The sequence below is a fragment of the Rana temporaria genome, chromosome 10, assembly GCF_905171775.1.
Source record: "Rana temporaria chromosome 10, aRanTem1.1, whole genome shotgun sequence".
Taxonomy (NCBI): domain Eukaryota; kingdom Metazoa; phylum Chordata; class Amphibia; order Anura; family Ranidae; genus Rana; species Rana temporaria.
Window position 1 is genome coordinate 110,749,679 of NC_053498.1, and position 25,661 is coordinate 110,775,339.

The window sequence follows — 25,661 nt, forward strand, 5'->3', positions numbered from 1 at the left end:
ATATACCGTATATACTCCGAAATTTTCAGTACATGTTTTGTGTGCTGAAAATGCCCCCCTCGTCTTATACTCGAGTCACCTTTTTGGGGACCCGGTACCGGCCCCCTGGACCCCAAACTTGGCACACATGTAGCCCCACTCAACAAGTGTGCAAAGTTTGTTGTCCGGGGAGTACTGATTTTTCAAATCTGGGCTCCCCTTCCATAGACTCCCATGTTAAATGTCAAATTCTCCGGTGACTCTGGGGACCTGGTACCGGCCGGTCGTAGGTCCCCTGGACCCGGAACTTGGCACACATTTAGCCCAATTTCTCCTCTAAAAGTGTGCCAAGTTGTTTTGTTTGGGGGACCTAAGGCTGGGGAGCACCCATTTTTCAAAGCCAAAAGAGGATGAATCTCTGAGAAGTATAATGAAGCTTTCTTTTATTAGACCACCTAAAATCAGTTAAATATTTAGCATATTTTCTCAACACTAATTTATAAACCGATCCAAAATAAAATAACCTAGCATCTGTTCAGCAATGTATTATTTTTAGTGAGATGGCAATTATGTGTAGGTTTTAGAATTTAAAGCAAACCTGCAATTAGAGATATACAAGTTCATCATTACCAGCTACTTCTTGAAAATAATTGTTGCTTGCCTTTGTTGCTGACCTACTCTGATCAGCACTGTGGATGTGCAAGGATTATAGAGCAGAAATATTAGACACACATCATCCACCCTGACCTACGTACTATTTGTTTCCAGTCAGTGACTTCAGTATTGAAGTAGAAGGATCAGCATGACAGCTGGGCAACCAGTATTATGAGAGGGAGAAATGTCTGATTCCACGTTTTGTACATTACAGGTTTTATTTAACCGCTTGAGGACCGCCACACGACGATATACGTAGACAAAATGGCACGGCTGGGCACAAGGGCGTACATGTACATTCCCTTTAAGATCCCAGCCATGGGTCGCAAGAGCGCCGACCTGGTCCTATTCTACGTGGGAACAGCGGACCCGATCACCGCTGGTGTCCCGTGATCAGGTCCCAGAGAGGAAGAACAGGGAGAGGTAAGTCAGTGTAAACAAACCTCTCCCCGTGCTTCCTAGTGAGCCTGTCACTGATCGTCTGTTCCTTGTCATAGGAAACGAGGATCAGTGATGTCACACACCCAGTCATGCCCCCCACAGTAAGAATAACACATTAGGGCATACTTAACCCCTACAGCGCCCCCTCCTGGTTAACCTCTTCACTACCAGTGTCATTTTTACAGTAACCAGTGAATTTTTTAGCACTGTTCGCTGTAAAAATAACAATGGTCCCAAAATAGTGTCCGATGTGTCCACCATAATGTTGCAGTCATGATAAAAATCACTGATCACCGCCATTACTAGAAAAAAAAAAATATTAATAAAAATACAATAAAACTATCCCCTATTTGATAGACGCTATAAATTTTGTACAAACCAATCAATAAACGCTTATCGCGTTTTTTTTTACCAAAAATATGTAGAAGAATACGTATCTGGTTAAAACGGAAGATTTTTTTTTTTATATATATATTTTTGGGGGATATTTATTATAGCAATATAATATCTATTTTTGTTTATAGCGCAAAAAATAAAAACCGCAGAGGTGATCAAATGCCACCAAAAGAAAGCTCTATTTGTGGGGGGGAAAAAAGACAGTAATTTTGTTTGGTAGTCACTTAACATGACCGTGCAATTGTCAGTTAAAGCGACACAGTGCCGAATCGCAAAAAATGGCCTGGTCTGCATAGCTGCATAATGGTCCGGGGCTCAAGTGGTTAAAGAAAAATTACTTTCAGTTAAAACTATCAGGAGACCCAGAGATATTGGAATCTGAAGTCATATGCAGATCTTGACTTCTGTAAAAAGCAGAGCTTATCACTGCCCCCCTTTGCATAATTAAGGAACAGTTCACTATTGCTACGTTTGCTTAAAAATGAATATAATATATACAATGACTGCATAAACTATTAATTTAAAGTACATGTCTGGACAAAATGTAAAAATACTTGATCCTGCCAGAAAACTGGTTGGCTGACAATTTTACCGCACTGAGTGAGTGAGTGAGTGAGAAACTTATATAGCGCAACACATGCGAACTGATATCCTCAGTGCTAACTTTGTTTCCAGGGCTTTTCCTCTGCTAGACAAATTTGTCTATTCCTGTCCCACTGTATCTCTTTCCTCATTAGAGCCCTTTCACACTCCCAGTGTGAAACACTCCCTAGTTTTAGCGGTGCTTTACCGTCGTTTTTGCAGCACTTTTCAGATGCTAGTGGGGTGCATTTAACCCCTGCTAGCGGCTGAATATAGTGTTGAAAGCATCCGCAAAGCACCACTGCCTATTGATTTCAATGGGTAGGGGCACTTCAGGAGCGGTGACTGCACCGCTCCTAAAGCGCCTCAAAGAAGCTGCTTGTGGGACTTTTTTTGACATCCTGCCAGCGCAGCGCCCCAGTGTGAAAGCCCTTGGGTTTTCACTCTGGGATTGCAGATGAGGCTTTTTTCAGGCAAGCATGCACACGGATAGGGAATTGGGTCCATGAACAAGAACTCTTTGCTTGGCCCTCTTTCAATGTCAGTGGATTAAACATTACAGAAGCCTGGAGATAGATGCTGCCAGTGTCACTTATTACAGGGGGAAATGGTAGTGATCAGAGCAGGTATCGGCCTGATCGATTTTCTTCCCCCTCCATCTGACATCAGCTAGCCCTCTGGGTTTGGGGTCTCCCATTAATGTTGGCGTTGTCAACTATCCTCTCATGTCAATAGCATCTTTCATTTGCCAGAAGCCCACAGATTGCGTGTCCTAGACTCTTTAGATGATATGAATGGTACAGGTAGGTGCTAGATGTTTTTATTATTTGGAAGGTATTAGTCTGTAGAGATCAGGATTAATAAAGGTTTGGCTCATGGTACACGTGCATTGATATACATTTTGTTTTTGTCTGGACCCCTTTTCTTCAATACCATGCTGCAGTTCTACTGTAATGTAAAATAAATTCAATGTTTTTTTTTTTATGCTTTTATTTTAGTACACACAAATGTAGGGCATTGGTATAAATTAGTAGAAAAAACTCTGCAAAGCTTCTTAATCTCAAAAATAGCAGCTGTGTTTAATGATCCCCCTGGATAATCCTACACTAATGTTTAAAATGTAAATTTATTAATAAATACTTAAAATGTGTCCAGTGCTAAGTATGTTTTAATGCATGTATTTAGCATTGGGAATATATATATTCATTATTGGTGTCAATTGACACTGTTGAAAGCAATGGTATATTGCCTGAAATTGCATTTCAATTGCACTGAGCAACACTGCACGGTGTTGCTGATGTGAAGGGGCCCTAAATAATCCATTGTCAGGGCTATCTGGACTATCATGTCAAAACAACAGCTGTTATCATACAAAGGCAACCCTCTAGTGCCCAAGCCCCTCTGCTTTCAATACTTGTCACTAGAGGATCATGAAGACTGTCATTACTGACCATTCTTTTTGAGTTGCTGACCCAGAATAAATATAGAGATAAGGAAGTCTGACACTTTTCTAACACTTGGTAACTACATGCAACTTCTGGGTCAGTGACTTAAAGTATAAAAACGTAAAACACAAGCATATTTAGGAGGCAGCTATGGTACTTCTCTTTTGACAGGGTCACTATAACTTAAAGACGTAAAAGAACAAAGAATGAAAACTGTCATTTATCTCTACTGTGATCTCTGTTCTTAAATAAATAAAAAAAATCACTGTTACTAACAGTTTCCTTCAGCCACAATAAGCAGCTGTCAGAATACCTGAACAGCAGCTGCATCTGATCTCATGTAACCTCTGTCCGAGTGAAAATTATCCAGCAGACTCCAACAAAAATCCAACAGTTGACTTTTGCTGATTTATTTTTGGGCGGTTCCTGATGAACCAGCTGAAAGTTGGTTAGTGGTAGCCAGCTTAGGCTGGGTTCACACTACTACACTACTTTCATCCTACTTTGCTCTGCTACATTGGTCCTACATTTATCCTACATTGGTCCTACATCCATCCTACTTTCATGAACAGGATACTACTTTGGTCCGCTTTCTATCATATTCAATGGGCCTGAAGTAGGATCAATGTAGGACCAAAAGTAGTACAGGGAGCATTTTCAAAGTCGGACCGACTTGTGTAGGACACTACAAGACGCTCTCATAGGTAAACATTGAACACAGAGCAAAGTAGGATGAAAGTAGTGTAGTAGTGTGAACCCAGCCTTAAGCCTATATTCACATTAGCGGGGGTTGGAAACAGCCACAAAATTGCACACGCGTTTCCAACCCACAGACAAACGCATTGCTTTTTAGTAAATGCATTTGGGGGGCCATTAATTTCGAATGGCAACCCCATGCATCAGCAAAAGCTGTGCATTTTTACGCACACCAACCCACATAGTGGTGCAGAATTATTCAAATCTGTGCAATGTGATTAAAAAAAAAAAAAAGTTTTCGTGGGTTGGGCAGTCCATTGAAATTCACAGGCTGCCCTACACACAGAACACGGCCTATAAATGTTTACCATGCCTTATTTGTGTTGTAACCTATCGGTCTTTATCATTTATAGACTTGTAATCCTGTGCAGGTGTTTACATGGACATTGTTAAGCTAAAGGTCTAACTATCTTCTGGATTTTACTTAAAACTACTCCTTTTATTTTTCCTTCCTAGACAAATGTAAGGATGAATGTAAGCACAATGCTGTGTGCCTTAACCGTCGAGGAATCACCCGCTGTTCTTGTGACCGCATCACTTGTGACGGGGCCTACAAGCCTGTCTGCGGCCGGGACAGCCGAACTTATGCCAACGACTGTGAGAGGCAAAGAGCTGAGTGCATCCAAAAAACAGCCATTCCTATGAAACACAAGGGTCCATGTGGTAAGTAAATACCGTCTCCTATAAAATCCTGACGGCTAATTTTTTTTAAAGAAATGTGGGTATTTGTACTCCACTGCCTGCTGGATGCTTCATAAAATAATGAAGGGTGTAAAAAATAATCACTTGGGGTAAGGAGGTCTTAGTAATAAGGGTGGGGGTGGTTTCCATTTCCATTGCTTATTCATGTACTCCCCTTTGCATATCTCCATCTCCACCAAGATTCTACATTGTTCCACTTATGTCAATATGTTCTCAGCTTTCTCTCTTTGCCTCCCCAAAATACGTACTGATAAATGTATCTTCTCCCTTTTCTTCCTAATGTCTTGCTTTCTTCTCTCTGTCTTTCCCTCATAGAGAAGGTGTACAGTTGGTACATTTTCTGCCCGTGACCACTTTAAGGTTTGGAAAAACCAAGGGCATTCCTTACAGAAAAATAAAACAAAATGGTGCCACTTTTGCTAATGAGGACTCGCCCCTTTGTCTCCTTCGCTGCAATGGATATACACGTTTTTCCTACAATCATCTGCCACAAATCTAAAAATGTTGCCCAAGGAGAACCTGCAACTCTTACACCAGTGGCAATGTCAGGTTGCTTAATAGAAATTTATAGAAATGGGATATTGTTTGGGATGCTCCCCTAAAAATACCTAAATTGTTGCTCAAACTACAATATTATTCTCTCCGTTTGCTCTCCTTTCCCTGTATTTTGTGTCTTTCTTTTCAGCAGTGGCTCTCTGTGGCGTAAGGATGGATGACCCCTACTTGGTTGCTTCATTCTGTCTGTCTGTAAGGTCTTCAGTATGAGGTCTGCTGTTCAACCCACACACATCCCTCCAGACAGCCATGCCTTCCCCACCTCCTTCCCATTCACAGCTTGCTCTCATTAATTAGTGTGGATGAAAATCCTAGTGCTTTTCTGAGCTTGCATCCAGGCTTTTGGACTGGTACAGCTTGGGCTTCCACCAGCCTCTCAGCTTCCTCCTTAATCCACTTGTTTGTGCTGACACTCGTTTTGTGCTTGTTGCCTGTTTATGTATTGGTGCATTGCAAAAGCCTTTTAAAACCTTCTCCTATAAATCTTAAGTCCACATCAAGCAAACACGCTGCGCTGTATTCCTGAGAAGTGGCTAAGCTGTCAGAAACTATCCCATGTTCCGTTGCTTTCGGATAAACCGATCAGCATGCATGTCTATAGAGAGGGTATAGCCAGTCTGTGCTCTTCAGCTGTCTGCAGCATGGTGGGTGCAAGCCATGCGGCCTTTTGTTTTCCCTTTATTGATTTACAATAAAATAGTAAAATTGTATTCACATTTTCTGGGAAAGCTGTTGGTTTAAAAACCTTTATAAGCTGGCTGTGCGTTTACAAAAAGGAAGGGTGAAGTGAGCATGACTTGGAAATATTATCATCCCTGCAAATACTAGCCCACATTTATAATGTCAGGCCCCGTACACACGACCGAGTTTCTCGGCAGAACTCAGCCATAAACTCGATCGGAGCCGTATTCTGCCGAGAAACCCGGTCGTGTGTACACTTTTGGCCGAGGAAACCGACGAGGAACTCGTCGAGCCAAATAGAGAACATGTTCTCTATTTCCTCGTTAGTCAATGGGGAAACTTGGCTCGCCGAGATCCTCGGCGGCTTTACAAGGAACTCGACGAGCAAAACGATGTGTTTTGCTCGTCGAGTTTCTCGGACGTGTGTACGGGGCCTCAGGCTTTTCTGTACTAAATCTGTATTGTATCTAAATGTTGTATCATAGCCATAGTTTATTATCCTTTCACAATACAACTGCTTTAGATATGGGCCACTGGTGGAAAAGTCTCTCAAATAAAACACCACACACATTTTTTTTTTCATCTTGGATGGAACGGGTTTTGACTCCCATCTGGATTTAACTGCTGTCCATTTTGGAAACCATTTCCCCTCCTGCGTTGGTCTTGGCTGTTACAACTGAAAGAAGATGCCTGCTAGAAGACAGTTGTAAGGACCTGGCCAGTGCCGATCCTGACCTCCCTGGGGGGGGGGGGGGGCCCTAAGCAAAGCGGGGGGGGGGGGTGCTGCCGACAGTGACATATCACATAGTTGAGAAGCGGGGGGGGGGGTGTTCTGCTGTCAGAAATGACATCTTACATTAAAGTGAGAAGCAGACTTCTTGCCTCTTCTCCCATGCAGCCAGCGAGTTGAGAAGCGGGGTGAGGGACCAAAAATTACTTCTCACCAGGCGGGGCCTCTAGTAATTTGGGGGGCCCTCCGCAGCTTTGCGGGGCCCTAAGCGGCTTGCATAGTGAGCCTATAGGGCGGATCGGCCCTGGACCTGGCAGTAGATCAAAACCTGCCCGAAATAGTTTTGGATGGAAGTCCCTTACAGGATACAAGTTGACTCCCCATCTAGGCATTGTTCAGTCACTTCTTAAACAGTATAGGTCATAACAATGGTATCAAAATGTATAAGTCAGAGAAGGATGCTGCAATTAGTCATACATTTACAGCCTACGGTGCTGGATGTGGTGGAGCGTCTATAGATGAGAAGAGGAAGAGACTGATGGGGATTGTTTGTTCTAATGAAACACGTTGCACAATTGTGTGTCCTCAAACTGTCAGATTTGATCACATTTTGATTGTAGTTCAATTTAAAAAAATAGAAACCAGTCTATGGTTAAACAGATAATGGAGAAATAATCGAATCAACAAATTAAACATTTAAAAAGGACAATAAACCTAAGGCCTCATGCACACTGGGCGTAAAAACAACGTTATAAAAACGCCAGTAGCTTTGCAGTGAGCTTTTCAACTTTTTTTTAACGTATTTTCAATAGCTTTTTTTATCGTTTATTAGCATTTTTTCCACATTAACGTTCTTTTAAATAATTTTTTTTTTCAATGGATCAAAAACGTTAAACGCTGGTAAGTGACGTCTTTGAGCGTTTATCTACGTTTATCGACGTTTATCAGCGTTTATCATCGTTTGAGCATTTTTACAGCTGAAAAACTTCTTTCAGAACCCACTAGTTTTGTTTTACTGCTCAAAAACGGCACTGCCCAAAACTGCTGATAACAGCCTATGTGTGCATGGACACATAGGATAACATGATGAAGAGTTTAATTGCTGTAGAAAAAAACATCTACTGACAAAAACAGCTGCTGTAAAAACATCCAGTGCGTATGAGGCCACAAATTGATATTTATGTTTTTGGTAGATGCTGAACAGTTAAACAACCTGGAAGATTTATATATCTCCTGGGGACACTTTTGGTAATATATTCACTTGATTGCCCGATTCTGCTGTAGCCATAATAAGGGGCTCCCTTGAATTTATTATTTATTTATTTATTATTTTACATTATGGGGACAGTAACAAGAGAAGCTGGAACATGCAACGGTGGTCTGAAACTCCCAAAACAGCCAAAAAACAGGTGGACAGGAACAGAGCTGGAAAATCTGAAAATAAATATCACTGTTTGTATAACATGATATCCTTGTAGATACTCCTTGAATATTTTGATCAGGCATCTTGACCTGCCGGGCTTGCAATTTTGTCCTCTAGGGATTATATGAACCACTAGGCTTAGCCATCTTCTCTTTTGCCCAAACGTAAACAGGTTGAACAGGTCCCATTCATTGGTTGAGATCTCATGCATCCCTAGATGGTGTCATTCATTACAGCTTTAGCAAAACTCATGCACTACTATGGATCCAGTACTGCCAGATCAGCGTAACCCATTCAACTATCCACCATGTAACTCCACCACCTGTGTTTTTGTGCATTTCTCTCCTTGTCACTCCTTTACTCAATGCTAATGTACGTTTTTGTTTGTGACTAGCTGGTTCTTTTAAATTCAAAAACAACATTAAAGCAAGCACAGGAAACACATATGTTGTCAAAGCAATCATATTCTAAAAACAACTGCAGTAAGCATCTCTTGTACATTTTCTTCCCACCTGAAATTATTTTTAGGCATGTTTTGGAAAGGCTATTTCTATTGCTTCCCCTCTGCTGATTCTGTCTTTTTAGTCCCAGTATATTTGATTTAATGGCAGTGGCATGTATACAGAGGGCATACAGAGGCTTGTGGAATGCTTCAATAATTAGAATATTTGGATGTTGTAAGTTGTGATGCCTCTGAAGACTTTTTTGGGTAGACATTGGTGCATTGACTCACCTATGGGCTTCTCTTGTTGCTGAGGTCATTGCAGTCTCTTTTTATCTTACCCCCCCACACACACATACATTAGTGGTCAGGGACAGTATTCTTTAGTCCATTTGGTGGTCAGGGAGAGTATTCTTTATCCCCCCTTCACATACATGGTCATGATGTTTTTTAACCTCCCACACACTATACAGATATGGATATGTTTACATAGTTATCCTTACACCTTACCTGTAAGATCCCTTTAGGCCTCTTTCACACGGAGCGGATCCGTAATTGATCCGATCCGTGTGTGTCCGTCGGTTTAGCGGGGATGCCCGCTGAGCTGTCGGCGGACAGGGCGGTCCCCGCACACATTACAGAGACCGCCCTGTCTCTCCTCCGCTCTCCCCTATGGGGAATCGGATGAATACGGACTGTGTGTCCGTATTCATCCGATCCGTTCCGCCGGACAGAAGAAAAATAGGGTTTTCTTCCGTCCGCAAAAGCGGATCTTTGCGGACGCGGATGGTTGCGGACGTTAGCGGATGCATCATCCGCTAACGTCTGCAATCCCATAGGGAACCATTACAAGTCCGTAAACGGACTTGTAATAAACGGACCGTTCGATGCTGAAACGCTGTAAGTATAATCCCAACCAGAGAATGTGTTACATTTTCTTGAAGAGCGCAGTGTTCTCTGAGTGGCATGACATCATCACCCCGCCCCTCCACATTGTCCTATCAGAGAATGCTTTGTATCCATTGTGAAATGCAAATCAATCTCCGATTGGTGCCTGTGCTGAGCGGCCTACCACCTGTAATGAATGGGAGCACATTTATAATTCTTTGTTACCCAAGTGTCTCAGAAGAACTTGAAGTCACCTACAATAGTCCCGCACCTAACAGACAACAAAGGAACTTTTCCTGGGTAATAGAATGACTGTATTTTACAGTAGTGATCCCCAACTTTTTTATAGTGTTTATCCTGTTCAGAAGCCATGGTTTACCACCATAGTTTCTGATGGAAATATACTATAAAAAAGTTGTGCATCACTACTGTAAAATAAAGTCACTCTATTACCCAGGAAAAGCTCCTTTGTTGTCTGTTAGGAGCAGGACTATTGTAGGTGACTTCAAGTTCTTCTGAGACACTTGGGTAACAAAGAATTATAAATGTGCTCCCATTCATTACAGGTGGTTGCTCGGCACTTGCCATTGACACTCCGTAGTTGAAGTCTTGCTCCAGTTCAGTTAATTGCTATTTTTTTTTCTCCTGGAGGGAACAGATGAATGTTGCTCTATTATATTCTTGGAGAGCAGCTGGAGAGAATATGTAAAAAGGAAATATTGACTTTTGGCTTATCTTTGGAACCGAACCTGTTTGAGATTTTTTTTTTAAGACAGCTTAGGCTGTCGGGATTCAGCTTGACTGCACGGCATTTTGCTGCAGCTGGAGATGTGCTGTGAGTGTGGGGGTTCCGCTCTCTGTTTCACACCATATGCTACTTGCGTTTGTCTGCCTAATCCATTAAAACTGGTGACAGAGGAGACAGGGCCATTGAGTGTTTGCACTCAGAAATATGCACACGAGGCTGATATTATTTAGACACTCGTGTCGTTTTTTAGTTTCCTGGGGTCAGAAGGAATTATTACTTGATTGGTCTGTTTGAATGATAAAATATTGAGGCTGAGTTGCTTAACTGTTGTAGTAGCTTCTTGCTACAATTGAAAGTATAAGGCCCCTTTCACACGATCGGACCATTCAGGTCCACCTGTCATATTTGTCGGCGAACCTGAACGGCCGCTCCATACATCTCTATGGAGCGTCGGATGTCAGCGGTGACATGTCCGCTGACATCTGATCCGCTAAAATCAGACGAATGGCGATACGTCGCCACCCATCCATGGTGGATCGGATCAGGTGAGATCTGATGAAAACGGACATGCTGTCCGTTTTCACCAGATCTCTCCATAGGAGACAGCGGCGCTGCACAAGCCCCTCCCCGCTCAGTGAGCAGAGTGGAGCTTGTCATCCGCTGAGACGGATCCGCCTAGTGTAAAAGGGGCCTAACTTCAGGCACAACTCTGTTGGTTTTGAGGAAAGTGGGAATTTGTACCCCTGAATTCGTTTTTTCCCTGCTGTCAGAAAGGGTACTTTCATCAGATAGAGGGATTGGCAGTGGATAGAGTTTAAAGGGTTAGGTCATCTTTACAAAAAAGAATGCTTATGCAGGTAAGGGGCATCTGTAGATAAAAACAAATTGTGCAGCTTTGACCAAAGTTAAATAATGCCTTTGCTGTAGGTGTAGGCCATTTACGTACCTCGCAAAGGCTGGCCAAAAAACTCACAGATGACATCCCATCCTGCCTTGTTGCTAGAGCGTTTCCAAGAAGCTTCCAGCCGTTTCGGCTCACCGCCACCATCACACTAGTGGGTTCTCAAACCCTTTGTACATGGGTGGTCCACTATCTCCTCTGTCGCAGCATTGCTGAGTTCAGAGCTACTGTCAAGCCTTGTACATGCGTACGGGATTCCCGGCAGTAAGAAGTCCACCGGAAAACCCGAGGGGAAAACCGAGAACATGCTCGGTAACTTTTTCCCCCTACACACGACCGGGTTTCCCGATGGGAAAACTGCCATGAGAGCTTTGATTGGGAATCCCGGCCGCGTGTATGCTCCATCACAGTGTTTCCCATAGGAAAGCTGCCGGGTTAAGAAATGCCGGAAAAAGAGAGCTGGTTAATTTTTTTCCTGCATTTTTCCTCTCGGGAAAACTGCGATGGAGCATACACACGGCCAGTTTTCCCGGCCAAAAGCTCTAATGGCAGTTTTCCCGATGGGAAAGCCAGTCATGTGTAAGAGGCTTGACAGGGAAAAGAGAACACATGTGAGGGGGTTTGAATCGGCTGAGCGTGTCTTGGCAACATCAGCAACTAGGCAGGATGGGAACATGCTATCCCTGTGAGTTTTTCAGATAGGCTTTGGTACATAAAGGGCCCACAACCATTTAACTTTGGTCAGGCAGTTGTTTGGTAAATGAGAATTAACTCTATAAAGCTGATGGCTGAACAAACAGCTGACATACATATAGGGGAGTTGATTTATCTGGGAAAGGGATTTGTGTTTCTTTGCATTTGATCCTGAGATTCACAAAGCTGCCACAGATCACAGCCCTGTCTTGAAAGGCAGGAGACCCGATTTGTTTCTGCTGCTGCTATCCCCCCATACACACGATCGGATTTCCCATCGGAATAAACTCTGATGGGTTTTTCAGATGGAATTCCGCATAAGCTGTCTTTCATACACATGGACACACCAAATTGCAACCGTCAAACGTGGGGACGTACAAAAAGTTTCACATTCTGCATTTTTAGTGCATATTTGGTGTGGTGAAAAAACATCCACCAAAAACCCTATTAAGATGAATATAAAATGCTTCAAAAACTCAGTTGCATTTGGTGCATTTTTTGAGTCACGTGTCCTTTTTTTCACAGGTGCAAAAAAAAAAAAACGCTGGAAATGTGGCAAAAATGCATATGCGTTTTTACCAAGTTTTTTGCAACAAAGCAGTAGGAAAGCAGCCTCAGACTGCAGTCACACCTCTGCATTTTGAATCACCGGCATATATTCCGTGATTCTGCCTGCAATGAAAATGCTGAGGTGTGAATGACAAATCGCAGAAGGCACATTTGAGATACTATTCCTGTGAGTGGCGCCTAAAATCGCTGTGTGGTTCTGCGATTGTCACGTGACAACCCGCATCGTGTGAAGCATGTCACCCAAAAGTAGCCTCTGAATATTTTTTGGGTGTCAAGCTTCACGCATTGCGGGTTGCGATGATTACAGCTCAATTTATCGTGGCAAAACTGTACCGCAATTTTAGGTGCCATTCGAATGATTGCCCTCTGAAATGTGCGTTCAGCGATTTGTCATTCACACCTGTGCTTTAAATCATGGGCAGAATTGCAGCAAATCTGCCCACAATTCAAAACGCTAATGCCTTGTACACACGATCGGAATTTCCGATGGAAAAAGTCAGACGGAATTTTTTCATCAGATATTCCGACCGTGTGTGTGCCCCATGGGAGTTTTTCCAGCAGAAATTCCGACGGACTTAAAAAGAGAACATGTTCTCTTTTTTTCCGTTCATCTGTATGGAACTCCGACGGAGAAAAAGACACGCATGCTCAGAATCAAGTCGACGCATGCTCAGAAGCATTGAACTTTTCTCGGCTTGTCATAGTGTTGTACTTCACTGAGTTTTGGACGGTCGGAATTTGGTGTGTCCGTATGCAAGACAGCTTGAATAGAATTTATAGGGGCAGATCCACAAAAGAATTACGCCGGTGCAACTTTTGATACGCCGCGTAATTTTAAAGTTCCCGCGTCGTATCTTTGTTTTGTATCTACAAAACAAGATATGACTGCATCTGGGATCGATCCGACAGGCGTACGTCTTAGTACGCCGTCGGACCTTGGGTGTATTTTTTCGGCGGCCGCTAGGTGGCGTTTCCGTCGAGTTCCCCGTCGAGTATGCAAATTAGCTAGTTACGGCGATCCACGAACGTATGTCCGGCCGGCGCATTTTTTTACGTCGTTTGCGTTCGGCTTTTTCCGGCGTATAGTTACCCCTGCTATTATGAGGCGTACTCAATGTTAAGTATGGCCGTCGATCCCGCGTAGAATTTTGAATTTTCTATGTCGTTTGCGAATAGGGATTTGCGGAAAATGACGTCACCGTCGTAAACATTGGCTTGTTCCGGTTTAATTTCGAGCATGCGCACTGGGAAACCCCACGGACGGTGCATGCGCCGTTCAACAAAAACGTAGTTTACGTTGGGTCACGACGTATTTACATAAAACACGCCCCCATCACATCCATTTGAATTGCGCGCCCTTACGCCGCCAAAGATACACTACGCCGCCGTAACTTACGGCGCAAATTCTTTGAGGATTCCAAAAAAAAAAGTAAGTTACGGCGGCGTAGTGTATCTTAGATACGCTACGCCCGACGCAAATATGCGCCATTGTACGTGAATCTGCCCCTATAGAGTTTATCCCGATGGAAATTCCGATCGTGTGTACAGGGCATAAGGTGTGAATGCAGTCTAATGGTACAATGTTCACACTATCAAACCTGCCGGTAATCTTTCAATGTGTGGTCTCCTTCCTCTAGATCTGCATATCTGTCAATGTCACCGCCAGCTCTGCTATAAAAGCAGGCATGACATTTACTGCCTTGCATAATGATACTTTAGTGCTCATGCAGATAACACTGAAGCTGATTGATAAAGGGAAGTTTATTTAGCGTGCTGACAGACCCCTTTAGCGAATCCACTATATTGATGCAGAAAACCTCTCCTAAATCAGACTTTTGGTTTCATCCCAACCCCCTGGCAGCACAATATTGTCGCAAAGATATGTGACAGGATAACAGAATTCTATTATCTACACCGGTTGTGAAGTGATCCTGTGCAATATAAAGGCTGGCAGGATCTCCCTGCTGAGCTTATTGGCTCATGAAAAGGTGGCATGAGCAGCAATAGCCTCTGCAGCAAGGGGAAGCATTTGTCATTTAAAATATACGGTTGTAATAACATCAGAAATAGTGCCTAATAAATCTGCCTTGCCGATGTCTCATATATATTGTATGTAAAATGGTTTTGCATACACAGCAGAGCTGCAATAAAAGCTTACAGGAGAGGGAGCCATATTCATTAGATACAATGTCCATGCAAATATTTATATATGTTGTACTTGTGCATAGAACTATGCCTGCTCTATGTTGTGCTGCATGCAGTATATTCTTTATTTGATTGCAGTGATTCAGACGCATAAAAAAGTCGCAGGGACCCGATACAAAATGTGAAAAGGTCCTGCTTCGAATCTCAGTAAAATTTTGAGGTCTTGTTCAGACCCTAAATCAGGGGTCTCAATCATATGCGCGTTTCCCACACCACTCCTGTGTGAAGCCAGGCTTGTCATAGTGACTTCAGCCTCGGTTCACACAGGAGCCGTGTGGGAAACGCGCATATGATTTGGACAGGAATCGCATTCCTGTTGAAATCACATGCGATTCCTTGCAGTGCAATTTGTATGGGCTAAAATCACACCACGCAAAAAAAAAAAAAAAAAATTGGGATCGTAATTGGTATCGCTCAAAAAAAAACTGGTATCAGCGCAACCCTAGTTGGCATTCCCGGCATGCCCCTTTTAAAGTGATTCTAAAGGTTGTAACAAAAAATAAATAAATTACAAACATGTTATACTTGCCTGCTCTGTGTAATGGTTTTGCACAAAGCAGCCCTGATGATGGTCTTGTTTTTGGGTCCCTGGCCAGCTGGTCCTGGCTCCTCCCCCCTGCTGAATGTCCCCAATAGTAAGCCTTTTGCTATCAAGCACTTGAGCAGGCTCGCTCCTGAGCCGAGCTCCTGTGAATGGGCATTGTCCATTCACACACAGTGTGTGGCTCGGCACCGCGCCCATTCTCTCCTCATTGGTTCACTGTCTGAAATTGCCAATGGCTCCCGCTGCTGTGTGAGCCAATAAGGAGGGAGAGACCCGGGAGAGCCACTGCTGTCATCCACATCCTTGGATCAAGATGGGGTTCAGGTAAGTATAAGGGGGTGGGGGGAACCTGCACCCAGAAGGCTTTTTACATTATAGGGGTTGTAAAGTCTCAGGGTTTTTCACCCTAATGCATCTCTATGCATTAAGGTGAAAAACCTCCTGCCCTGCAGCTGCCCCCCCCCCCCCAGGGCCCCCCTTTTACTTACCTGAACCCAATCTTTCCAGTGATGAGAACAAGCACAGCAGCTCCAGCCACTGTCTCGGGTCCTCATTGGATAGATTGATAGCAACAGGAGCCATTGGCTCCCATTGCTGTCCATCAAATCCAGTGACATGGGAGCCGGGGGCGGGGCCTAGTCCTGCTGTTTGTGTTAATAGACGCAGCAGGACTCAGAAATGCACCCACACAAGTGCGCCCATGGAATGCGTAGGGGCATGAGGTGCGAGGAGGAGCCAGGAGCTACACATACTGCAGCTGCTGGATTTTAATAAATGGACACTTGCCTGTCCAGGAGTCCAGAAATGTCGGCTCCTCTCTCCTATTAGCCCGGCAGCCAGGGGAGGAGGAGGAGGGAGCCCTGCGGTGACGTCACGGCCGTGACCAGACTTTGACAGGTATCCTGTCCCACCTCCCCCTGAAAGGTGCCAATTGTGGCACCGGAGGGGGGGGGGGGGGAATCTAATGTGCGGAAGTTACACTTTAGGGTGAAGCTCCACTTTAAGGTAAAAAAACATTGCAAGAAGTGTCACGACATTGCATTTTTGGCAAAATCAACAAGCATTTTCTGTACCGCTGAGAAAAGTGAAAAAAATTAATGCAGCCACCATAGCTAAGGATTGGTAAGCTGCAATATTTTACATTTTCGTTCTTGGGTTTCATTTCCCTTAGTCCTGGTTCACATTGTTGTGATTTGATATGTCAAATTGGCAGCAATTTCCGGCAATGGCACTGACCTAATCGGTGCGACGCTGCATTTGTGGCGCTGCACCAATTTCACTTTTTGTGATTTCGGGGTGCGATTTACATTGACATCTTTGCAGAAATGTCTGCACAGATGTCTCTACAATCGCGGCCGAAATCGGGACTGACCAGCAGGAGTGAAATTGTGCGAGTTCAGCTGAACTCAAACGGCTTCATTCCCACAGCTCAGTGTGATCCTGGGCTTTACACAAAGCACTCAGTATAAAAATATGTAAGGTGTTATTTCTAGAACAATCAGCGGGTGATAGATCACCTGAAGTCTGCTGGTTGCTGGTCTCTCTAATGCCTGACCTCAGACACTATTTCCCTTCTTCTGCAGTGTGTGTGCAATCAGGCAGCTGACAGGCAACAACTCTGATACTTTAATTGCCCTCAAACCTGCTGACACTCAAGCTAAAGAGTCAGACTCAGACCAATTAAGTAAAGCTAAAGAAGGGGAGAATATACATTACGGCCCGGATTCAGAAAGCCCGGCGTTACTTTGTGCGGGTGTACTACGCCGCCGTAACCTAGTGAGGCAGGTTCTGTATTCAGAAAGAACCTGCGCCCTAAGTTGCGGCGGTGTAGCGTATGAGGGCCGTAAGCCCGCCTAATTCAAAATAGGAAGATGTGGGCGTGTTTTATGGTAATTCAGTGTGACCCCACGTAAATGATGTTTTTTACGAACGGCACATGCGTGCCCCAGTGCGCATGCTCCAAATTACGCCGCAAAGCCTCATTGGTTTCGACGTGAACGTAACTTACGCAAAACCCTATTCGCGAACGACTTACGCAAACGACGACGCTGGCCCGACGTCCATACTTAACATTGGCTACGCCTCATATAGCAGGGGTAACTTTACGCCAGAAAAAGCCTAACGTAAATGACGTAAAAAAATGCGCCAGGCGGACGTACATTTCTGAATCGGCGTATGAAAGTGCACTTTGGAGTGCAGTCACTGTAGATCTGAGGCAGACATGCAAGGAAAATAGCATTTTAGATTGTACATGATTTGATAAAATCAGCAGAGCTTCCCCTCATTTCAGATCTGCCACTCAGATTTACAGCGATTGCACTTGTAGTGCAAAGTGGATTTCCCTATAGTAGATAGGCTGTTTTTTTGGCTGTAAAAAACAAACAAAAAACTAGTGGGTTCTGAGAGGAGTTTTTCACCTGTAAAAACGCTCTAACGTTCAAAAACGCAGAAAAAATCCGCTCAAAAAAGCGGCTCATCCGTGTTTTTTTATGTTTTTGATCCCATTGGAAAAAAAAATGCTTAAAACCGCTGTTTCTAAAAAACGTTATTGCAAAAATGTTGAAAAACACTGCAAAGCTACTGGCATTTTTATAATGTTACTAATAACGTCCAATGTGGAATAATGAAAAAATAGCACTCACATTGCCACATCCGTATATAATATGTTGAAAAGAGAGGAAAGGGGAGCCCAAAAATGTAACCCGATTCGGACTTTAACAACACATACATAATGTACAAAAGGACAAGACAATGATTAAAAATCATACATATAGAATACACATAGTATGATGGGAGCCTGAATGCATCAACGCGTTTCGCTGTTATGCTTCTTCAGGACGCAGTTCAGGATACAATAATTGCAAAAAGAGGGTCTCACTGTCTTGCAGGTAGCTCAAATCTTGATAAGCAATAACGAAGATACCCAATATAGAAATTGGTTCACACAGAAAGAGCAGACCACAAATGCTGGTAGAGCGAAGTTTGAGGGACCAATCGTTCCTGAGTAAGAAGTAAGAATGTCTTCAAAGTAAAACTTCAACGGGGGAGGATAGATACGTAGAACTGACAGCAGGCCATTAAAGAAGGGAATGATATAATGCAGAGATATACTGCAGAATAATCATTAAATCAACCAACTGAGCTTCATACCACCATCTGAGTATGCTATACATAAAGCCATATCTGTAATTCATACAGGGTTCGTAGATGAAACGTATAAGTGTAATCCCCTGGGAGAGAGCAGGACTGGTCTTTTTCTAATAAAATTATATTTTTTGTACATCCTCATTGTTTACTGAATCAGGTTAAATTTTTGGGCTCCCCTTTCCTCAGCTCAGGCCTCGTACACACGACTGAGGAACTCGTCGTTAATTAAACGTTGTTTTACTCGACGAGTTCCTTGTTAGGCTTGTCGAGAATCTTGACAAGCTTTCTTTGCGTACACACTGTCAAGACCAAATCTCGTTGTTCTCAAACGCGGTGACGTACAACACATACAACGGCACTATAAAGGGGAAGTTCCATTCCACTGGCGCCACCCTTGGGGCTGCTTTTGCTAATCTCATGTTACTGCGTGTTAAGTAAAAGTTTGGTGAAAGACGATTCGCGCTCTTCAGTCTGTTACAGCGTGACGAATGCGCTATCACCATTACAAACCCTACTTTTACCGAAGGCACGCTCCCATCTCATACTTTATTCTGAGCATGCGTGGGTTTCTAAGCATACACACGAACGTGTTTCTCGACGAGAAAATTGAAACTCCCGACGAGGAAAAAGAGAACTTGTTCTCTTTTTTTCTCATCGAGTTCCACGACAGTTTTCTCGACGAAAAACATACACACAATCGTTTTCCTCGGCAAAAAGGCTCTGCCACCAAGCGCTATGGTACAGGGCAGATAGTTCACATTGACGGTCTCCAGTAGACCCACATGGCATCAGCTCGTGCAATGCTTTTCAGGCTCCTAAAAAAAAAAATGAAAAAATTGTAAATGTACTTTCTTTTGCCTGCAAAAAAAATTGCATTTTATATATATATATATATATATATATATATATATATATATATATATTATTTATATAATTATTATTTTTTCTTATACGTGAACTTATCCTTTAAAGAAGCTATCTTACTGTAGGTTAGTACTCCTACAAAAAAAGGTATTTTCCAAGAGCTTTTGGAGAATAATTTTGCTCATCGCTGCAGTCAAATTAAACTAAAATATGTCAGTGAAAGTGTTGTAACAAGAATAGGTTATTTCAGCCTATAAAAAGACAGTGTGCAAATTTTCCCAGACGATAAAAAAAGAAAAAAAACATGAAAAGCACAACATAAAACACCCATTAAAAAGCTATAAACTGCAACTTTTCAAACACCAAATATTTAGTACATTTGAAAAAAAAATCCATTTATGAAGCTAGTTTAAGAATTCTCATGATGTTGCATTGTGCAGCTTTTTGATCTGCTGTATTTCAATTTCTAAGCATTTCAAATTTACATTTAGAAGCAAAGGCCTACAACCACTAATATTGCCATGGAAACCAGGATCTCCGCGGATGGAGAAAAAAAAAATCTCACAATGGCCTTAATTTCAGGCTACACTTTTTCGGATATGGATAAAAATGTTTTCCAAAGTGAAGAAATTAAACAATAACAGATGTTATTTCTTCCGAACTAGTCTTTGCTATTTTCTTAACCCTCAGTTTACCAAAGAAACCCGTTATTTTTTTTTTATTATTATTATTATTTCATTTTCTGGGACGGCAGGCCCTTGAGCAATGGAAGGGCTGCATAAATAGGTCAGGCCAAGAGGGAAAAGGAAGCAATTACTCTTTCTAAGACAGGATCTATGGATCTGTAAGGACATGGCTATCTTCTGTGTGAAACCTGAATCTGATTGTATCTAATTGTATATTAACGTGTTTCGCTTGTATTGCTCCATATTGGAACAGAGAGGTGGGTTCAGCTTTGGCACAGCTGTCACATGGATGACGGCAGTAATTGAAGGTAGCCATTTTGTGTTTGGTGCCATATTGTGAATAGCAAGATAATGAATATTTGATTTGCCCTTAGCTTGCCTAATCTGTTGGAGATCCAGGGCTGCTTTTAGATTTATTTGTGCACTACCTATAAGTCACTATGGAAATCAACAAACAAAAAAAATAATCCTTTTGTCTAAAAATGCTGAACAAATTCCCACTTTCCCAGGAGATTGTGAGGGAACACATCTTGGATGCCACCATATGTGATGACCAAATATTTGCTGCATAATTATTTTCTGATGGAATGGAGTGGAAGACAAACAATTTGCTGTACTGTAATGAAGCAGACTTTAATATGTTGGTGTATGTGCAAATAGGCTTGCAACCTAATGCATGTTATAGTTTGCTTGCAAAAATAGGAGAACCATTTAATTGGTCCACACTTCTCAGCCAATCACTATTTAGTGATAAAAGGGGATATGATGGGTGTTTTTTTTTGGGGGTGTTTAGAATATAATTATGGTATGGGGTTGTGTTTAATATTGCCCTAATTAAATAATCTATACGTTTTGGATTCATTGGCTTTGTATGGGGAAAGCTCAATAACTAATTAATTAATAATTGATCCCAAGAAGATTTATAGACTTTTACTATTAATGCCCACTTCTATTCCAGTGCCGGTTTTGTCTCTCTCCTTATCACACAATCACATGGGAAAGTCTGCAACTTAACCTGCATGTAGGCAACGAGTGCCCAAACCATTATTGTTTTATTTGGACTCTTGAACAAGGGCGTGCTACTTGATGTGTACTGAAAGTATAACTAACTAAAGGCAATTTTTTTTCTTTTATTCGTTTTAGATAGAGTGCAGATGGCTTAGAACACCTGTTAGTTTTTGTTGCTGTCTCTGCCCCCATTAGGGATTCACCCTTTTCTATTTGTCATGTTTACTGTTATAAAAGAAAGAAAAAGTTAGAGAACATGCCAAATTTTGGTTGTCTCCAGAAAAGTAATAGAGGGGAAGGAAATATTTGAATGGGGACACTAGTTTTGGTGACTTGGAGGGCCCCAAAGGATTTAGTTTGCAGGGATTTCCTCACTGTTTTGGCTGTGGGACAGGAAGTGAAAGGAAATCTCCCCAATGGGACATAGATGACAAAATAAACCTCCCTTACTCTATCCTAAATGAAAAACAAAAAAGTTTTGCCTATAGTTCTGCTTGAAGGTCTAACTGAGCCAGATTTATAGCACTCACAGGATTTGGAATTATAATCTCTATTATCCAAATAGATTGTTTTTTTTTTCTTTTATATTTTTTTTATTATAGAGTACATATTGCCAATAGGAAGAGATTAAGACAGTGTTCCCTTGGATATACTGTAATAAGCAAAAGGAAAAAGTTTTTTATTTTTTAAGCAAGTTTCAGTTTTGTGATTTGTTAAATACCACAATAAAATAAAATGAGTTTATGCTCAAATGCTTTTAACCTCTTGGCGCTGACAGTATGCAAATATGCAGCCTCTTGTTGGGTGGGTCTTAACGGTGAGCAGCTGCATATTTGCGTACCAGAATGTAAATACACCTGTGCCAAGAATGCGCTCCCGGCACAATTACTGGCGGCGATTGGAAAGCTCCCGATTGTGATCAGATGATCATAAAACCCCTGCATCTGAAACCCCTTAAAGGGCCAGGAGGCGCAGGCGCCATTGGAGTTTAACGCCAATGCGCATAAACACAAGTGAAAATACATGAGATTAGAGGCATTTTTTCTGCCAGCAAAAAATGCCTCTAATTTTCATACACCCGTGTGCACAAGGCCTAACTCCATGTATTATTTTGAAGAATTTTTTCACCTCCAGATAAAGATCTCCTTTTACCTGTTGAAGTAAATTAGCTGATTATGAATGTTTTTTACCTTAATGTAGAGAATGCATTAAGGTAAAAAAAAAAAAAGTAAGCCTTTACAACAACTTTAATATTATTATTCTTTTGGGTGGGGGATTACTACTGCTTGAAAAGTAATCTCTTGACAGCTATTTCCATGGCAGTCTAGAGGCCAATCCTTTTGACTGTTTTGTCACTGGCTGTATCAGTTGAGAGTGAATCACAAATGATTGGAAAAGTAGTTCTGTACTAGTTCCATTTGGCACAACAAGAGACACCTGAAGTATTAGTAGTAGAAGTATTAATATTTAGTAGAAGTATTATTAATTTTCAAATCCTGTGAATGCTCACATACTGCGTATGTATTATTTAAATATACATGCATATCTAGCATGCTCTTAAATTTCAATAGTTATAAAGTTGCCCTCTAAAAGCAGTTCTGGGGGGTATATGTGCACAATCAGCTTGACGTTCCCACCCTTCAACCAGGGGCAGAGTTTTATTAGCATGCAATACTACCCCCGCTTGCCCTGCTTGCTTCTCAGGGGGCAATTGGAATGATGCCAATGGCACCTCACACTGCATGGGTATACTTCTAAGTCTGTCTATTTCTATTTCTTGCAGATCTTCATGCTCCCAGCCCTTGCCTGAATGTGGAGTGCAGCTTTGGAGCAGCCTGCGTGGTGAAAAACAAAATGTCAGTTTGCGAATGCCAGCAAGTGTGCCAGAGCGTCTACGACCCCGTCTGTGGCAGTGACTCGCGCACATATGGCAATCCTTGCGAGTTGGAGGCCACTGCTTGTGCACTGAAAAAGGAGATCACAATTAAGCACAAGGGGCCCTGCGGTAAGGGGAGAATAAAATGCCAGCTGTGCTCTTAAAGCCTACTTTATCTGTTAATCGATAGCAACATGGTGATTCATTAGCACACAGCAAACCATGGAGGCAGGATAATACCCGCTTTATTTATTCTGAAAATACTTGCAATAGCCTTACTGAATGCAAATTGGCAACTGTTAAATCCGCTCTGAATTTACATATGTTCGGTAAAAGAACTGTGTGTTTCTGATTGTGTATGTCCTTCTGGCCTCTAAGAAGGAAATATCTTTATCATTATGTATCTGTAAAGAAGTGCTTAGAGCACATCTTTATTTTTCGGCTCTCCAGAGAAGTTTGTTAAGTATAATCAGCAAATTATTAGTACATTCAGCAAAACAACCAGTCCTTAGTAGGTAAACTGTTAAAGTAACCCTATTGCAAACTTGGAAAATTCAAACTGAATTCATGGTATGTTGTAAAAAGACCATAAGCAGATATCATGTAAGGTAAAATCTGCATGTCAGAAAGATCATTCCATTCAGAGATACAGTATAGGCAACTAAAGTTACATGCAAATCTTGGATTTTTCTTGCAAACGTTAGACTTGGCTTCATCGCTCTCACTTAATTGCCAAACCTTCCAATAAAGCTTTGAAATTTCAAAGGCCGATAGAGAGGTTCAGGAAAGGCTAGGGCCAAAGATCTACTGATCATTTTGACCAGCATTTTTCACTGAAGACTTTTACTTGGCTCTTCAGGGGCAGCCAGCCTGGCCTTCAACTGTGTCGCCTGTTCACTGTAAAAACTGTGGTGGTACAAACCGTATAAATGCATTGTCAGAGCCCTCAATCTCATCCTTTGTCCCAAGCAGTGGCGGTGCGTTCATAAAGGGTGCAGGAGCGCCGTCCCTCTCTCCTACACCTGTCTATCACTGTAGATAGATTCATGCATTGCATAAATCTATCTATGGTTGCCGCTGCCGCCCCCTATTCAGGTGTCCTGCCCCTTGTCGGGCATCTGAATTACAGCTGCATTTTTTTTGGAAGCGCCCGATTAAAGGCGTTGGCTCTTATAGGCATCCAAATTGGTAAACAGCGGGCACAATGCTGTGCGTTCGATGTTTACTCAGTGTTGTGTTAGGGAAGCGAATAAGTCTCTTTCCTAACACTGACCTGCCTTTCGGCCAAACAGGTGCTCGGGTCTGGTTACCTGTCACCTGAGGGGGCACAGTAGCGTCAATTGATGGTCACACTGGCAGCAATTGATGGGGCACAGTAGCGGCAGTTGATGGTCACAGTGGCAGAAACTGATGGGGCACACTGGCAGCAATTGATGAGGCACAGTAGTGTCAATTGATGGGGCACAGTAGTGGCAACTGATGGGGCACAGTAGTGGCGGAAATTGATGGGGGACAGTGACAGCAATTGATGGGGCACAGTGGCGCCAATTGATGGGGCACAGTGGCGCCAATTGATGGGGCACAGTAGCGGCAATTGATGGGCACACTGGCAGCAATTGATGGGCACACTGGCTGCGCTTGATAGGCACAGTGGCTGCGCTTGATGGGCACAGTGGCTGCGCTTGATGGGCACTGTGGCTGTGTTTGATGGCTACAGTAGCTGTGTTTGATGGGCACAGTGGCTGCAATTGATGTTTGTGGGATTTTTTTTTTGTTTGTTTGTGCCCAAAAATGTTGAGCACCATTCGCCACTGGTCCCAAGCAAACAATATCTAGGAAGATAAACAAGATCAGAGTTGTGATAGGCCCCATGCACACTGGGCATTTAGCCCCAGTGCATGGGGGTTTGTGAGCCGAGGGCGTAGGTGCTCCATCAAGCCCCACTGCTGGCAGCCTGTCAAACTCGTTGAGATTCTGACAGCTGCTGTGGCTGGAACCCTGAAATGAATGCCCGGAACACAAGAATACTGTGTTCAAAGAAAGTGTGCCTTAAACATTCATACAGCTAGGTGCACCAACCAGCTGGAGGAGCTGTCACACTCAGTTTGATAGACTGCTGGCAGCAGGGCTGGATGGTGTGCCTGTGCCCTCCACTAGCACCTAAATGGTAAAGCTGAGTGCATCGGGGCCAAACTGAGTGTGCATCAGACCATACAATTAGATTTGTTTAAAAGAAACCTCTATACACATCACACGCCGGAAAGCTGTTTACCTTTGTCTGAATTACTATGGCACAGTGGACCCTCCCCTATCCAAAAAAACTGGATAGCAACCTTTTGCTGGGATGTGTAGGTAAACCACAGCCTGTCTTATAAATAAGAGTCTGACAGTTGGAGATCTGAAGTCAGGGTCTGGTGAGGCTCTGTAGAATGCAAGGGTTAATAGTTTGGCTTGCTGTGCGGTATTGTTTTATTGCAAGGAAGGATTCTGGCAAAATGATGAGGTCTCCGCCTGTACTCTGTACTGCAAGTAATGAAAGTCAGGGAATGACAGGTCAGAGACTCTGCACCGTTATTAGCTTTGGATGCTCTGGGCTTTGTCCCTCCTCACCCATCACCGGTGTCTGTTTGTCCCTGTGCAGCGCACTCTGTGCCTGTACATCCTGAACACACACTCACTCTGTGGACACACGCGTGTTTGTTTTTATCACAACATTCGCCTCTTCTCTGATAGGCAATTTGTTCA

General features: G+C 42.8%; 1 protein-coding gene across 14 annotated transcripts in view; it reads left to right on the forward strand.

Moving 5' to 3' along the window:
* The window catches only part of AGRN (agrin), a 578,793-nt gene that overhangs the window by 390,830 nt on the left and 162,302 nt on the right, over positions 1-25,661 (forward strand). For all 14 annotated transcript variants that reach the window (XM_040325972.1, XM_040325976.1, XM_040325970.1 and 11 more), the window contains 2 exons: positions 4,710-4,916; positions 22,824-23,045. In XM_040325972.1, coding sequence (XP_040181906.1) covers positions 4,710-4,916; positions 22,824-23,045 — 429 coding nt within the window. The remainder of the gene's footprint in view (positions 1-4,709; positions 4,917-22,823; positions 23,046-25,661) is intronic.